At 38.6% G+C, this 17,430-nt stretch overlaps 1 protein-coding gene across 1 annotated transcript in view; it reads left to right on the top strand.

Moving 5' to 3' along the window:
- The window catches only part of cdc42ep4b (CDC42 effector protein (Rho GTPase binding) 4b), a 39,925-nt gene extending 23,593 nt beyond the window's left edge, over window positions 1-16,332 (top strand). The window contains exon 2 of the mRNA XM_033985042.2: window positions 12,117-16,332. Within this exon, the coding sequence (XP_033840933.1) occupies window positions 12,286-13,263 (978 nt within the window). The 5' untranslated portion in view covers window positions 12,117-12,285 and the 3' untranslated portion in view covers window positions 13,264-16,332. The remainder of the gene's footprint in view (window positions 1-12,116) is intronic.
- Window positions 16,333-17,430: the final 1,098 nt, after the last annotated feature.

Below are 17,430 nucleotides of genomic sequence, written 5' to 3'. Positions count from 1 at the left end.
CTGCCTGGACGACTGAGGAATTACATTGTCGAAGTAACTATAAACGATAATATTGAAACCAAACCATGAAGCAAAGTCATCTCTCAAACATTATTCTAAATGTATAAATGAATAAATAAATAACAGCTAACAATTAAGTAGTTTGTGTCTATAATAAGTCATAGAAGTTCATAATTCTACAGCTCAAATCTCATCGTAGTGCCAAATATTTCCCAGTAGTACAAAGTCAAAGCATCCACCATATTGACCCCAAAAATGATTGTTCCATCTGTTATGTATGGAACGATAAGTTGATATAGTATTTCTCATGATAGGCCTAGTCAGTTGTCAAATAGATCTCCTTACATATGGTTATTCATAATGTACTGTATAACGTTTGAATTATTTTTGTTATAATAAACCTCATAAACTACATAAACCTTAATATATCTCCAAACTAGAAAAAAGACTACATGAATGGCATGAACTTAAGATCAGGAACAGTTACGTAAAACCAGTGCTCTGCTCCAAAGACAAAAAACACACTCACGGAGTTGAAAAATGACATTTCCAAGTCGTATTTCTTATATTTGAGGTGTAAAGTACTTGTAACAACACGATGAGTTTGACCAAAGATGTAAACATTTTAAAATACTTACCCTCCTTTCGTAGCTACGATTCATGGTCAAATAGATCAATCTTACATATTGTTATTCAGTGTGAACGTTTTTTTCTGTTTTGAATTTGAATTATTACTCCTGAAATGCTTAGAACAACATTTTAAAATACTTACCGCCTTCACTAGCCCACGATTCACTGCCAAATAGATCCCCTGACATATGGTTAGCGTCGGAGCCGTCCTTTCAGAGCAGAGGCCAGCCCGAGCATGCTGGTTGTGTTTGCTCCCTCTGCTCGCGCTGCCCTTAATCCTGGTGTGGTTTAGTTTCTGCCTGTGTGGCATTGGGCCCCCGGAGGCCAGGCTATCACAGTGTACACACACAGAGTTGCGTGGTACTGCTGATGCCGGTATATTTGCCCAGTTTAGGTGTTAGGACTTGCCTTTTCGCATCAATACAGGGACTGTTCATCTTGCTGTCAGGTGGTAAACCAAATACGCCTTTGACCCTTGTGCAAGACCTCCTCAGGCATGTTTCAGGGTTAAATATTGTGTGTAAAGAGAGATGTTTCTTGTGTCAGTGTCGATTTATCAAGTTACACACTATTGTTGTTATAGTTACACACTATATCTTACTCTTGTGTCAAAAGATAGTTTTGGAATGATCTTGAGCTACATCAGAATCAGTATAAGTAAGGATTAAAGGTCTAGAACACCAGTATCACGTCTTTTCCTTAATGTCAAAGTCAGTTTTTTCTGAAATAGCAACAATAATTCACACATAAATCTGAAATAATATGGCATTTTCCTAGTAGTACCTTTTCATTCATGATGTTTATAAAATGCACAAAACTGCCTTTGTTATACTAATATAAAACACATTTTTTGTAAGAATGGAGTGAGTTTGGGAAAAAAATCTGTTTGACTACATGGAGACTGGATTTAGACAACCCACAAACATGTTCAATATTTACTTTTCACCTTTTTTGTGGAACAGAACTTCATACATTCACTCAAGAAAACAACAAAATTATGTTTATGGTAAATGTGGACATTCTTATATAGCGTTTTTTCCACCTTCAAGGCACTCAAAAGCGCTTTACATCAAGGAACCACTCCTTCACACTTCACTCCACTTCACACACGTTCGTACACAAGGCGGGTTAAGTGTCTTGCCCAAGGACACAATGACAACATTCATCTGTGGGAGCTGGAATTACACCGCTCTGTGGATGAGACCGCTTACATCGAGAGCAGGAACATTCAGTGCACAAACACTCTACCAACTGAGCCACCACCGCCTTGTTTGGAGCATCAGCTACTGCATTGTTTTGATGTAGCGCAATTTCCTTGGGAGCAGTTGAAAAGTTTATTATCTGATCAAAACTTTTTACTCCCCGGCTGTACGAGCATTTGCACACACCCTCTAATATCACATTGTGCTAAATTGCTAGCTGTAACTCTATACCGTCATCACTCCGTCTAGTCATGCGTACGATATGTAACACATTTGTACAGTGTTGACGAAACAGAGGGAGTGTTGCGGAAGCAAATTGGCCCCGGGCGAGACTACCTGTCGCCCTAATGATGTTGACAGTGGATTTGCGTCTGCTAATAACCAGACTTACCTGCGTTAAATAGCTCCTTCATGCTAATTTTTCCAAGAAGCCGAGTCTATTGTGTTGAAGATATTTGTGCCATTTGTCACCCAAGACGTAACCTGGGAGTTGTTGTGTCGAAATTGCTTAGACAAGTTAAACCGGTTCTATCTAAAGCATGAAGAACCACGGTTTGTTTATACTTTCTCTTATTTTCTTTCAACACAACTGTCTTAATTTTGTAGAGCGGCAACTTGAGAGTGATTAGCTCGATTTTGCGTGGAGAACGGAGATGCTGAAAACTTAAATGAAACACGCTAGCTTGCAGTTTTGAAGGGGAGTGCGTTCCCGTAACACTTGAAAGCAGTTTTTAGTTTTGTTACACCTATCTACCCACCGCTTTGAAGCTCCGCTGTAGGAATTTCATGCTAATTTGGCAAATGCTAAAGCATAAATCAGCAACTCACTCAATTTGAAAAGAAAATGTTAGAGGCAGAAGATGTACTCTGCTACTCATGTGGAAGTAAAAGACAAGAAATTAAAAGTACAGAAGTCTATGGAAGTTTTTTGACTGTTTTTTGAGAGCTTAGCTACTACTGCTGTTACTGCTGATAAACTATTCTTTTGTTGCTAGCTAATCTGGCCCTTTTCTTTAATATAGCAAGACAAGGAAAGGCCTGCTGCAGCTAACGTTTTCTTGAGGGTCTGCTACCTGCTTGTCATGGAAAAGTTATTGCTTTACATGAAATTTTCCAAAGTCAGTCAAACTTATTCCCATGGAGACAAGCAGGTGGCACAACCAAGCCAAGCTACCAAGTTACAGCTCTGATCTGCGGATAGGCGTCCTCACTCACAGTAATAATGCATGACAATAAAAAAAAAAAAATTATTATTGCAATATTTACAGATACGTTCAATACCATACTATGCAACTGTTCAGGCAAAGCAACATCATCTCCATGGAGGTGGTGAGTCTAATGAGAAAATGTTACATAGTGCAGCTTTAAGTGTGATTCTGTGGGCAGGGATAGGGGATAGGTGAAAACTGGAAATGCTTGATCACAAAATTACTCAAACATGAATCACTCCAACAATACTAGTTCGAGTGAGTTCACGGTGAAGACAAACCCGGCCTTTAGTTTCAAACATCTTTTAACGCTGTTATTTAACTAATAATAATGCAGCGGATTTATACAGTGCCTTTCGTGATACCCAAAGCGTTTTACAGATTACATTGTATTCAGTTAACAACTTCCTGGAAGATAGTACTCATAGTCTAACTGGATCCTGTTGTTTTGAAGCTCCCGTCCCCCCCCTCCCCCCGTGAGAATCCTGTGTTTGGGCTGGAGGTTATGGGCCTCATACCGCTGGGCCTGATTAGGTTTGTCCTCCTCTTTGTCCCGTATATTCCATTCTTGCGCTGGCCCCATTGATTAATTGATTATGAAATGTTACTGAGGCTAGGCTAACTTGTATGCTCATTAGCACATCAATGGAGCTGGTGACGGGGCTGTGTGGTTCTATTGTTATGGACTTTAACAATGGAGGAGATTGTCCCTAGTTCAAGGTTAAGATATAGGCTTATGTTAATGCTAGCAGGGCTTCATTAGAGCTTGTGGCTAAGCTGCAAGCGTTGTTGCTTTTCTCAGTTTCTTCAAGCTCAAATCACACTAGAAAAGCCATGAACGTCATACCAATATGGCACTATTTTTTTTTCATAGATATCAAACTTGTCCTTTGGTCAAATAAACTTCGACATAACAGAGGTAGGTTGGGATTTTTTAAAGGGCTCATATTATGCGGTTTTCTGATCTCTATTATGTTGTTTCCTCACCACAGACATACTGGAGTTGTATTTTGTATCATTCACACATGCTTAACACACAAACGCTGCATATTTAGGCTGATTTCTTCTCTCAAACTCAGAGCACTCTGTTCCACCTTGTGATGTCATGTGGTAATACAGGAAGTGCTCCACTGTGTTTTAAACTCCATGCATCTTCACCTTTCAGCCCTGGAATTGCTAATCTCTACTAAAATTACTAAAATAAAATTGAAAACTACCACTTCATGACATCACAAGGTGGAACAGAGCATTATGAGCTTTGGAGATGTAGACAGACGAATAATAAAGGATAACTCAAACATATATGAACGCAACATGAAAAAAAACACAACTCCAGGTATGTTTTTGATTAGATAGCAGCATTATAACATGGCTTAAAGTTCACAAGAGTTGGTTTTCTGCAATATAAGACCTTTAAATAAAGAACTAGCAAATGTAATAACTATTCATGCAGTGTATTATGAAAGTAGCTACTATAGAACAAATAATGAGACTACATGATATTGCATATATGATTTAAACGGCTTTAATTTGAGGTATAACGAAACAACTGCTATTCTGTCCAATCTCGGATATAGTTGGGTGCATTATGGTTATGGTTCAAACATCAGTCTGGGATCGTCTGAAACAGAGTGACAGACGTGACAAAGTGGGTGTAGCTAACACTTCATTCTGAAACATGTTTTTCCACTCATGGTTCAGATTCAGGTTAAAATTTATGTTGAAGAAAATGACAAAGTTAAAACATAAAACATAAAATCCAAGATGGACACTAAGACCATTTGAGCAGTTCTTATAACCATTTGGACCTGGACAGATGAGTAAGTGTGTCAAGTTATTTTTAGCATCGCCAGTCAATTTTTCAGGCTAAGAGCATGTCTGTTGGACTTTACGGGGGATGTGTGCATATGAAGCTATTGCTCTTACTGGTTCCCAACTTTCAGAAACCACCATTCATCTGACACAGTTTCACAGTTGTACTGAGTCTCCCACATGGCATAAATAAATGATAATCTCATCTCTTCCTGTTAAAATATTCAACTGTATTTAAGCCCCATCCTTGTTTGTGTTTCTTGAGTTATAGTGGTGTTGTCACAAAAGTGATATATAACTTGATTTCGATACTGAGGAATAGACTCGATACTCCATAGTGAAGCCGATACCACGACGACAAAAGTATGTTATTTTCAACATTAAATCATAGTACTTTCTTTTATATTACCTGTGGTGTTTATAATCCCTCAGTGGTCCAGGTAGGTTCCATACTTGTTCTGAAACAGCTCAAAATATTTCATATGATACCTGCTCAAATGAGGAGAATCTCATTCAGGTCGTCATTAAAAATGAGAATTGGTTCTCAACCGACCTACCTGTTAAAATAAAGGTTAAATAAAATAAAAATAAATCTAGAGACAGCTGCACAAAATTTGACGGCACCGCTCTCTTATAGGTTTCCAGTAAAAAAAAAAAAAAAAAAGGGTTGGGGGGAGTTTGTAGTAAATTTAAATTACATAATTTGGGAGCAAATATTCTAAATTGGTCCTACATATCAGCCCAAAAATCTCAGCAGAGTTTTTGGGCCATTGCTTATTCTGGATTCTAAACAATCGGTAACGGCATCAGCCATGAAAACATATATATATATATATATATATATATATATATATATATATATATATATACACATACACATACACATCGATTAATCTCTACTTTTGATACTCATTTGTGTGTCGATTAGTCTGTCACTATAACAAATTTTGAAGCATGATATATCACTACAGAAAAAAATATTGCGATAACCGATAATTAGTGACATAAAGTAACTTCAATATTAAGATTTAAATAATGTTTTAAATAGATCATTACAATTAGCCATAGAAGGGACTTACTCACCCCTCCACAGTTCACATGTTATCGTATTTGAACAAAAATACCTCAAATCTCCCACTTTTACAAATAAAATGTACTCACCATAAATATTGAGCCCCAAAAGATATAGTTCAATATATGAAAACTGGGGCAATAAGTCAATATATATCATCTAATTTTCAATACTTGTGACAAACCTAAGCTGTAGCCAAAGCCAGTTGGCCTGTGTATTCACTGGAGGGAGAGTGACTTGTAGGTGAAGCCTTGAATTACATGAGTTCAGCTGGTGAAGTCACTGCTGTTGGCACTAAATCATATATGAACCGGAGTCGTGTTGCTCTTTCAGATCTCAGTTACATAAAGAAGGCTGGAAAAGGACCATTACAAATATTGATTATATTTTGGTTAATTTAACTACTGACAAAAGCATAAATTCCGAAAATACAACAAAATGAACAAATATTTGCCCAAATCATGTCTAAACTCTACTTCACAGTTATATTAAACCAGTACTTAACCATGAGAGATCTAGGCCTAAACCTGAAAAACTGAACCAAGCTGGAACTCAGCCAGAACTCAGCCAGGTCTAAGCAGTTCTGTGTAATCATTTTATTTAAACGTAATGCTCTATTGGAAGTACAGTATTTGACTTTTTCATGCTACTACTTACACTACACAATACACTAAATTATTGGGTTGCTTGCTTGTATGCACAACAGCCAGTTTTGAATAGCCAAAATCAAACAAGTATCATTGAACAGTATTCCCTCAAGAAGAGTATAACTTTCTCTTGTATAAAACACCTAATCAATGGATTGAAATGTTTAGATATGTATTTTTTAGATTAGCACTGGTTGCAACAGTATTCTAGCCTGATACTCCCCCTCACCTCAGTTGATCTCCTTCAGAAATAGCTCTAAATTAGCATGCTAATCTTGAAATGTTGCTTCACAAGTCCCTACTTTATAGTCCAAAAGCTAGCATCACAAGCTACACTTTATATGCTAAACGTGGTTGCACATTTACCATCAGTCCAAGCTGTTTAAGCCATCGTGTTTTTGAAACAGAATCGCCCTTGACATTGGCTCTCTGTTTTTCAAAAGTCCATTGAAAAGTGAGTCGTGTGTATGAGGGGGGTTTGGCTGCAGGGCTAGCCTTCATCTTTAGCCATGCTCACAATATTGGAGATTTGATGATCCATGGGGAGGGTCCTTTAAAACCAGATCCCATCAAAAACCGAATAGCCCCAAATGGCTTGAAACGGTCTACTTCCAGAAACAACCTGGGTGCAAAAGGGACCTATTGATATTTGAGTAGCAAGCGACACCTTTTTATTCCAAGTTTGAATCCCCTCCGGTGATGAAACACTTCAAAAGCATTCCCAGTAACAGTAGCATTCGGACTCCCTGCTTGTGGCCCCCACGAAGGGTTAATCTATCTTGTCTAAAGCTCGTTACAGAGGACAGGAAAAAAAACAAAATTGGCCTCTCTCCAGCTTAGAAACAGGAAACTTTGGTTGGCTGACACCACTCCAGTTGCCATAGAGAAGTACAAAGCATTTTCCAGTAGGGGGCAATGTATCCAATGGGGGTCTTTCTATAGCGGTCACTCATACAGTCAGTGAGCTTTGTGCTGCATAGACTAATTGGCGGTTTCACAACACATTAAGTAATAAAGGATTTTGCTAATGATGATTCTATGCTAATCTAACTACCGCAAATCTGCTCCCGGGGCCTTCCTTGGCATTTGTTTGTTTGCACTAAGCTTTAATCTTATAAGTTGGCAATGTTGTCACAGCCTAAACAGCTTTGGATACTATAATGCAATAATGCTGTCGGAAGCTGTTTTTTTATATTGTGTCTGACTCTCTATTGTCTCATGTTGTTTTTTATTCTACAGTGCCGTGAGTGATTTAAAAATGAGACGTTGGATAAAAGGCAATCCTAAATGAATTCGGAAGAGGTTAGAAAGGAAAGAGATAAAGGAGCGAGGAAGGATGCAAGCAAGGAATTCCTGAAATTGTGGAAAAAGCTGGTTTCGGCGAGGTTACTGATCTCAAAACTAAACTTTGCCCTTGCTGCATAGACAAAATTATTATGAACTTAACATAACATCAGCATTTTGTCCTTCTGCTGATAGATAATACTTCATAGCTTTACTTATACTGTTCATATCATAGACCGTATAAAGAAGTTGACTAAGCGAGTGTGGCGTCACCTATAGCGCTCGGCTCCAGTCAAATGAAGCTCATTGAGGCTAGAAGTTATGGGGCAAATTTTGGGCTGAGTTCCATATTAGGCTGTTGAAGCAACGCTGTCAATCAAACCTGTTGCTAACGCTAGCAGGAGTGACCTTGTGGAAAGAAGGCTCCTGATTTGTCTGTTGTTAATGTACATATCTTGATTTACGGACTCAATAGTGAAATAAAAACACCAGAATCCTGTAGAGCGGGTTGATACGAACATTTTAAGACCATTTTAAGGGAGGGTTTTTTCAATAGAAAGTGAATTTGAGCCAGTTGATGTGCTTTTTCATGTAATAAAAATGCCCCAGTACAGATATATTATAAAAGCAGCTCTTACAGTCAAAATGAGACCGCTTTGTTCTGTCTGCATCTAATTATAAGTCAGTTGTGAAAAGTGCTTATAAACTCATTATGGTAAAATAACAGGATGCTGGGAATGTATTAGGTAAGTAAACAGTTTAAAATAAAGTAGCACTGTTTTTTTAAAGACATTTGTTTTTCAGCTTGTGTTGACACTACTATTGGTCCTTGGCTTACTTATGAGATAAAACCGATAAAAATCACATCAGTTTCTGAAGAGTGACCTTTGATACTGATAACTTAACTGCAGTCGTCATTGGACAGACATGTGATGCAAACTCTTGTGTTGACGCCTAACTGCAACTATTTTGCATTTGGGGCTAAGTCATAAAATCTAGGTTCATACCATAGACTGTATAAAGAAGTGGACTAAGTGAGTGTGACGTCAACTATAGCATTCGGCGAATTTGGAGCCACATTTCGAATTTAATTCCGACCACAAGTATCATGGCAACCAAAGAGCCAACTGGGAGCCAGGCCGTTGAAAGTAACGGTAACCCCTTCACGCCCACACTACCGGTTTAGCAGGGAGCGTGCACTTAGCAACACTGTCAATCAAACCTGTTGCTAAGGTTAGCGGGAGTGACCCCAAGGAAAGAAGGCACCTGATTTGTCTGTTATTAATGTTCATATCTTCATTTATGGACACAATAGCGAAATACATGCCAGGATCATGTAGCGTGAATTAATACAAACATTTTAAGACCAAAATGACGAGGCTCACTGCAGCAGTTACAGAGAGAAGGCCGACAGTTTTATGTAAAGTGAATTGGAGCCAGAGTCGATAGAGCCGAAAGCGCGCCCATGCTCACTTCCTATTTGGAACGTAGCAGCTAGCAGGTTAGCTATATCCATTTATATATACAGCCTATGGGTCACATGTACCAACTAATTAGCAATATTTTTAATTGTTGACTGGAGAAACGGTATATTTGATTTCATACTTGTTACATACTCATTGCGTTGATGGACTACTCCACAACGATCTAATTACAGTACACAACCATTCACGACACTTCAGCCCTATCTCGTGATGATCGCTTGAATGAAGTTGTTGAGCGCTGAACAATGCCCTTGTCGTGCGCATTATGCAGTTCTCATAGACCTACTCAAACCCCGTCTCTGTTCCCTCTAGTGCCTCTGTTGCCTTTCCAATTCAATAGCGTCTTGTTGGGGGGATGTAAATGTTTTCACTGCTGACGTTGCTGCTTTTTGAAAATACTGAAGCTCATTCACAGACAGGCCCGGAGTGTGGGGTATTATTGGCTGGGATTTTCGAAAATACTGCTGAAGGATAGTCTTGCTGTCTGCGTACAACAATAGAGTGGCTTGTTAAAGTTACGCACGAGGCCAGTGGGTGTTTTAAACGGAGTCTCCAATAAGATTCAATTATGGCATGACGTTATCGGTGACTTAAGGACACTTGTTTGAAATCCTACTGAAATGAGTTCTGTTTTGGTCCGATGCTCCAGCTAAAGGCGTAATTATCAGAGCCAAAGCTGTGTATTTTTTAGTATGGCATAATTTGGCAATGCGTCTTACTTAAATTCCAGTTTTATTTTTGTGTCCATCTGTTTCTTATTGCTTTTAACGGTTTTTGCAACAAATTTCCACAACATCACTGTAGCTTATAATAGATAGAAAATAAGCATTACAGTCTGGCACTATGGATAAATGCATTTGAATATTAAAGATGTAACTCATAACTTTTCTTGATAGAGGTTCTGCCACCTGCTTCTCTCTGTGGAGATAATATCGCTATGCTTTGAGTGACACATAGTTTAACTTGCTTATTTCCATGGAGACAAATGGGTGGTGACGCTAGGCAAAGTTGCAGCAAATCAGATCTGTGGAGGGGCGAGACTGCTCATAGTAAAAATGCATGTCTTTGAACGTATTACTATTGTCTGTGAAAGTATTACTTCGCTATTGCAAGATCGAAAGTATTACTTCACTATTGTAAGATCGATGCGCTTAATGCCATACTGTGCAACATTTCGGAATAAGCTAAATTCATGGAGACAAGCAGGTGATGACCCTTTCTTCAAAAAAAGTTACAGAGAGCAGCTTTGATGAAAACCTTGCTGGTCGATAGCATAGCGCCCGACTAGAAAGAATCGACAGGTCATAAACTCATTTTCAAATATTTTTACCATAGTCAACGTTTTTTCATTATCTTGGCTCGTCTGAAGGAAAGATTCTTTTCAGATCAATTCCAGATGGTTTCTATTAACCTTGTAACAACCACGACAAGACAGGACATTCCATATCGTTTATCTTATTCCACCGCTCGGGTTTACAAAACGCCACTACGCTGACTTTGCACTACCTTTGGGAACACTATCAATTGAAAGCACATTGCACTGTCTCTTTAAACTGAACAGACACAATTGTGATGAGTGGTGTGCGATATTCAGCTGGACGTGTTGAAATATTTGCTGAAAAACAAACAGAATCTTATCCCTTTGGTGATAGCGCAGTTTCAACACAATGCCGACGATCTGGACTCTCTGAGCTCCAAATGCTGCTCCGCTACATTTTTTCCCCTCGCAGTTTTCTTTCATTGCTGCCAGCGTGAACTGCTCAGACTGCGGGCATCCTGTGTCTCGCTGCTTATGTAACAGCGAGGGGCCTGAACGCATTATAAGGCACAGTAGTGATAGCCGCCTTGGAAAAATGAAAACGACATATTAAAGTTTTTAAAGTAAAACCCCAAAAATGGACGGAATGGGATGGGTAACCTCAAATTTGGCTCTTTCTATTGGTTGGCTCGAAGCGTTGTGAACTTTAGCCTAGAGAGCTTTTCTTTGGTATTATATAACACCCTTACAGGCGACTGAATAAGAGAAAATACTCAAGTAGGGCTTATTGGCAACGCTAGACAAAAGATTCTTAGTCTCAGTCTGTTCAGTGCCAAGTGTTAGGAGATATGAATACATAAAAACATCTGGAGTGTCCATTTATGTTTTTTTCGTAATTAGTTTCTGAGGATTTTATTTTATTTTTTTTTTCAATTGGATCCACAGCAACAGACTGAAACGAGACTGAATGAAGTTTGAAGGATCATGTCTAGACCATTACACTGTGTGGAAGGAAATGCTTGTGGACGGCAGTTATTTTTGTTAATAGAAATATGTAAAAAAAATAATTAAATAAATAAAATTAATATAGATTTTTCTGTTGCATAAAACTTCAACTCTTTGCTTTATCCATGGGTTTTACCGGGACAAAATGTTTAGCTAATAGTAGTGCTTTTTGAGTTTACAATATTTTTAACTAACACATCGTTTTAGTAATAAACTACTTTCTCTTCAACAAGTTTCATTTCATAAAGCAGGTCATGTAATTGAGGAATGGAATGAAAAAAGTAAGGATTTTGCTGTTGTTTGTTTGTTACTATAGTCCTCAAAATGGTGCCCGGGGATGAAAGTGACTGAACAACCCATGAATATCACTGTAGGATTGTACTGTACACACACAAATGCAGATTATGTGGTTGAGATAGTGACATTTTAAAGGTACCGCATTCAACAGCAAAATTAACATTACATTGCGTTGTCTTGGGTCTAGTTTCTAATGTTACTCTCTTCTCTCTTACAGATCTCCGTCTCGTCACTTCAACATCGTGGACCATAATGGAAATATATCGTGACCTCTTCAGATTCTGCTTGTTCTGACAACTCAGATTTATACATATCCAAACCCGGACTCTACTTCATCTACTTCCTTTTTTTTCCTGTGGATTTTCCCCTCTAAAAAGACTGCCATCATGCCGATCCTCAAACAGCTGGTGTCCAACTCCCACCAGTCCAAGCGGCGGTCTCGTGCTGACCTGACTGCTGAGATGATTAGCGCTCCTCTGGGAGATTTCCGACACACGATGCATGTCGGAAGGGGCGGGGACGCATTCGGGGACACGTCCTTCCTCAGCACCCGATCGGGGGAACCACCGAGGGAGCAAGAGACCAAACAAGGTTCTCCTGTATCCAAACCTAGCCTACTGTCTCGTACGTTCAGAAGTAGCAAGCGTTCCCAGTCCGTAAACCGCACGGATAGCTACAACATGCCAGCACACAACAGCATATCGGCTCCTTATGTCAAAAACGCGATCTCTCTGCCTTATCTTAACGAAGATGCTAGCAACAACGGCGCTAATCGTCTGCCAAAAAGCGTCTCCTCAAGCCCGGTGAAGAATTTACCAGAAATTGATATGAAACCAGCTAATGGAGCGGCGGCTATGGCTACGCTAGACACCGACTTCGATGAGCGTAATTTCGGCGAACTAACAGATTTACCGCCATCCAAGCCTAAACCAACGTCAATGAAGCACGCAGAGTCCATGATGTCGTTCCATATCGACTTGGGGCCTTCCATGCTCGATGATATTCTGGAAGTAATGGAGAAAAAGGAATGGGAAGATGACGATTTGGGATTTGAGGAAGACAAAGCTAGTGACGGTAGAGCTTCGCCGTCTTATATCCCACATATCGACGATGATGATGCAGAGGTGAAGGCTCCACCGGTAAGGCCTCCAAGAAGTATTGACAACTTCGCCATCCAAACCCGAAACAACATGAACAACCACGACGATAGCTACTCCGTTTCTAGCGCCGAATCCATCGGCAATGACAAACGCCAGTATATCCACGACGATACGGATAGCGCTAAGTACAGCTCTCCACGGCATGGAGAAGACGGGGATTTTACATTTATGGATGAAGACGACGATGATGAAATCCGAGTGTAAGCTAAACATTTAAATGGGCATAAGGACTTGTCATTCTGAAGTATCTACAGACTTTAAAAAGACTTTTCAAAGGTCGTACTTGCTTCTTGAAATCATATCTTGACATCAGCAATAATCATTTAAGCCTTACTCACAAGGGAGATATAGCTCTTTGGAGAATTCTCTTTTTAATTAATAATAAAATGAACCCTGTATTTAAAAAGCGCCCTTCTCATGAGAGCAAAGACGGAGATATTGTTTGAACGAGCCATTGGGATATTACCATGACAGTCGAGCATTTGAAGCAAAGGGTTTTGGACCACAAGGTTAAAGAACTGCGATGGTCTGTCACATGAAATCCACATGGAGATTGTGCGATTCAAAAGTCATATGTCAAGTAGAAAAAATTGACACATTCGACACTACAGAGAAGTGGAAGTGAAACTATGATTTGTAAGTGCAGTGTGGATATCCCCATTTGCTTCGTGCTGTTTATGGACTTACAGGAGCCGTTTGAACTGGGATAATCGTATCTCGTATCTTTGGGCACTACAGTATGTTAATTTTATAAGGGAAAATTGTATGTAAAATGTATTATCTGAAAACATTTGCAGTTTGCGGCGTAATTTCTACATCGTGGCACTTACTTGACACTAAGAACACTCCTATAACTATCAGGGGACTTTAGCTGACATGTTTAAAGGCGCTCTAGGGAACTTTCTGGTGGAGGTCTGTCACCTGCTTGCCTCCAAGGTTCCACGGTATGACATTAAACTTCTCCCTGAAGACCCAACTAGCCCAAGTTACAGCTTTGATCACTGTTCACTAATGAAATGCATGTTTTTAGTGTATTTTTTTTCACCTGTATTTGAATAAATGCAAAATAGATACATTTAATGCTGTACTGTGGGACATTCCAAGAAAAGCATTGAACGCAGGTAGCAGATCACCCCTTCACCAGAAAATGTTTCATAGTGCGCCTTTAATATCACTCACTTTTGCTGAAAATGGAAAAAATGTGAAATAAAAAAAGACACACAGAAAATGTTGGGATCAGTTGGAGCCGGTCAAAAGATAAACAGAAGTTACGTGATTTGAAGTGGATCTATTGGTACCATCAAAAATAAATATTAAAGGTCCTATATTACGCAAAATCTTGTTATAATGTTGTTACTTCATCAAAAACGTACCTGGAGTTGTATTTTTTTTCATTCACATGTGTTTGGAGACGTAGACAGATGAATAATAAAAGGTTACTCAACGTTCAAAATGCTCTGTTCCACCTTGTGATGTCATAAAGCTGTAGTTTTCAAGTTTACAGCTACATTTTACCTTTTGTTCAGTAGAGATTGGCAATTCAAGGTCTTAAATTATTATATATTATCATAAAAACACAGTGGCGCGCTTCCTGCGTTGTACCTCATGACATCACAAGGTGGAACACAGTGTTTTCCGTTTGAAGAAAAGAAAATAAGTTAGCCTAAATGTGCAGGGTATGTGTGAATGAAACAAAACACAACTCCAGGTCTGTTATGAGGAAACATCATAACATAGATCAGAAAAGAGTGTAATATGTGCCCTTTAAGTTTATCTTCATGAATGAGATGTGCTCAGAGTGTTATTTAAACATCAGACAGACAGGCAGGAAGAGTAGGCGGGTTGTATTTTTAAATTTTCACACAACCCCAAATCAAAACTGAATGCAACGGATAATTAAATCAACCGGAATTTCCAAAATTTCAGTAAACAATTTTGAACCGTTAACGGACTTTGACTCTGGTCCAACAAAAGCAGACGACAGGTGTGCGCTTGTGATGTTTGGCACACGGCTTTTTGATCATTTATCACGTGGTAGTTGTTAAGTAGAGGTTTACACAACTTGTTCCTATCCCGATTGATGCCTGGTTTCATTTTGTGTTAAAGTTACTATTACTATGACTATATTACGCAAGTGATGTGAGTTTTCTGAGTTTCAAGCCATGTTATAATGATGTTACTGCCTCAAAAACAAGCCTGGAGTTGTGTTTTGTTTCATTCACACATTTGAGTAATGGATTATTAGTTCATCTACATCGTTGTTACACCTTGTGATGTCACGAAGTGGTAGTTTTCAAGTTAACAGCTCCTTTTACCTCCTAAAGTTTAGTAGAGATGAGCTGAAATTGAAACAAATGATTTTAGCGAAGATGTATGAAGTTTAAAAACACAATGGAGCACTTCCTGTATTACCCCATGACATCACAAGGTGGAACGGAGTGTTTTCAGTTTGAGAGAAGAACTCAGCTGAAATATACAGATGTGTTTGTGTGTTAAAAATGTGAATGAAGCCGAACACAACCCCAGGTCTGTTTATGATGAGGAAACAACATTATAACAAATCAGAAAATAGCGTAATAATAGCGTTAAAAGCTGTATTTGTGGTTCCTGCTCACAGTTTTGAGGCGGGTGAGAGCGTTACAAGCCCCTGTGGACTTTATAATATGGGGTTCGGGGTTTATTTTTCTACTTATAGATATTGAAGTCTTACATTTTGATGTTACGGGCCAAATTTCCAGTGTTTTCTTATGATTGTTGAGATAGCTGCTGCCATTCTCCCAAATACTTTGTACATACCATAGAAAAAAACGTATACATTTTTTACAGCTGTTTATAAAGCTTACAATGTGAATTTATATTACAGTCTACTATGTTATCTGCTATTTGACCTTGCGGTACCAGCACACAAAGCAGTGAAGAATGCCAGGGCTGTAACACTAAGTAGCGCATTTGCAGATAGTTTTAAGTATTTGAAAAGAATTGCGTTTAACCAAGCCGACATGCTGTACTTTGAGAAATAAAATACTGTACAATTTCATGGTACGTGGTGAGAATTCTGGAAAGATTTGACCAAAATGAACTATAAAACGATTTAAGTGCCCCAATGACTGGACTGCAGATAAAATGTTTTTGTTTTTTGGCGGTAGCGCTATGCCAAGTCTTTCATATTCTTTCTTCTGGTTTTACAGTATATTAATATATTCACCTCCTTCACTTTTCTTCTTTTGAAATAACAGCTCTATTTTTCAATAAATAAAAGCTGGTAATCTTTAACACTGCCTCTGGTGTTTTTAATATTTACACTTAGCCCTGATGTTTGTTATGGTAATTTGCCCATATCTAAACTATGCAAATCTCCTCCTATTGGAAATGTACTTCTTAAGTTTTAATACTTTTGAGAGTGCATTTTAGGGGTTGTACCTGATTTTTTGCTGCCTTCAAAACATGAAAAACATTGTGCATTGGTCCGACGTCATTCCTCACTTACTGTACGCATTTTGAGCATTCTAATTATTCACCTGGATGAGTTTATAAGCACTTTTCACAACCTTCAGACCAGGCCAGAGCAGAGTTTTGCCACGATGGTGACACTAACGTTAACTAGCATGCTAACACGCACATATTTTGACCTCAGGAGTTGAGTAATACATTACATATTTTTCTTAATTACCTGGGAAAAAAATCTGCTACAGGCCCATTAAGTTGTTTCATAATAATAAAGTAAAGTAAATAATGCAAATTTGTAAATAAGTATTAGTATTAGTATGGGTATTAATGAAAAGTTACACTGATTAACATTAAAAGCCCATAGTAACTGTTGTTTTTGGGGTTCATTCTAAAAAAAATAGTTTTGATTAATGAAATGGTCTAATCCAGGCATGCCCAAACTGTGGCCCGGGGACCAAATGCGGCCCTCAGACCAATTTTTCTTGGCCCTCAATCTTCCAGGTGAATTGACCCATATTACCTTAAACAAAACTTTTTACTGCACATTTCTGAAAATCTACTTTAACAAGCCCATATCAAATATTTAATGTGTCCTATTGAGGATGTAAACATGAATAAAGGTCTAGTGGTTCAGTCTAACTTGTAATAATAACACAGATTTGAAGTATTCACTGTATTGGCGACCAGTCTATGGCCCTCAATTGACCCTCAGCTTTGTCTGTGTTTTTATATGTGGCCCTTAATGAGAAAAGTTTGGACACCCCTGGTCTAATCTAATAATGGAATGTCTTTGCTGCAGCTAAATGTGGATCCAGTGAATGAATAAATACATCACAGAAAGTTCAATGCTTTTTTTAAAACTTACCAATATGAAGTTTTTATCTGCCCCAATATTTTATGAGGCAATAATACTTGTACCTTGCG

This window comes from Periophthalmus magnuspinnatus, chromosome 19 (genome assembly GCF_009829125.3).
Source record: "Periophthalmus magnuspinnatus isolate fPerMag1 chromosome 19, fPerMag1.2.pri, whole genome shotgun sequence".
Lineage (NCBI taxonomy): Eukaryota > Metazoa > Chordata > Actinopteri > Gobiiformes > Gobiidae > Periophthalmus > Periophthalmus magnuspinnatus.
This window is presented reverse-complemented; position numbering and strand designations above follow the sequence as displayed.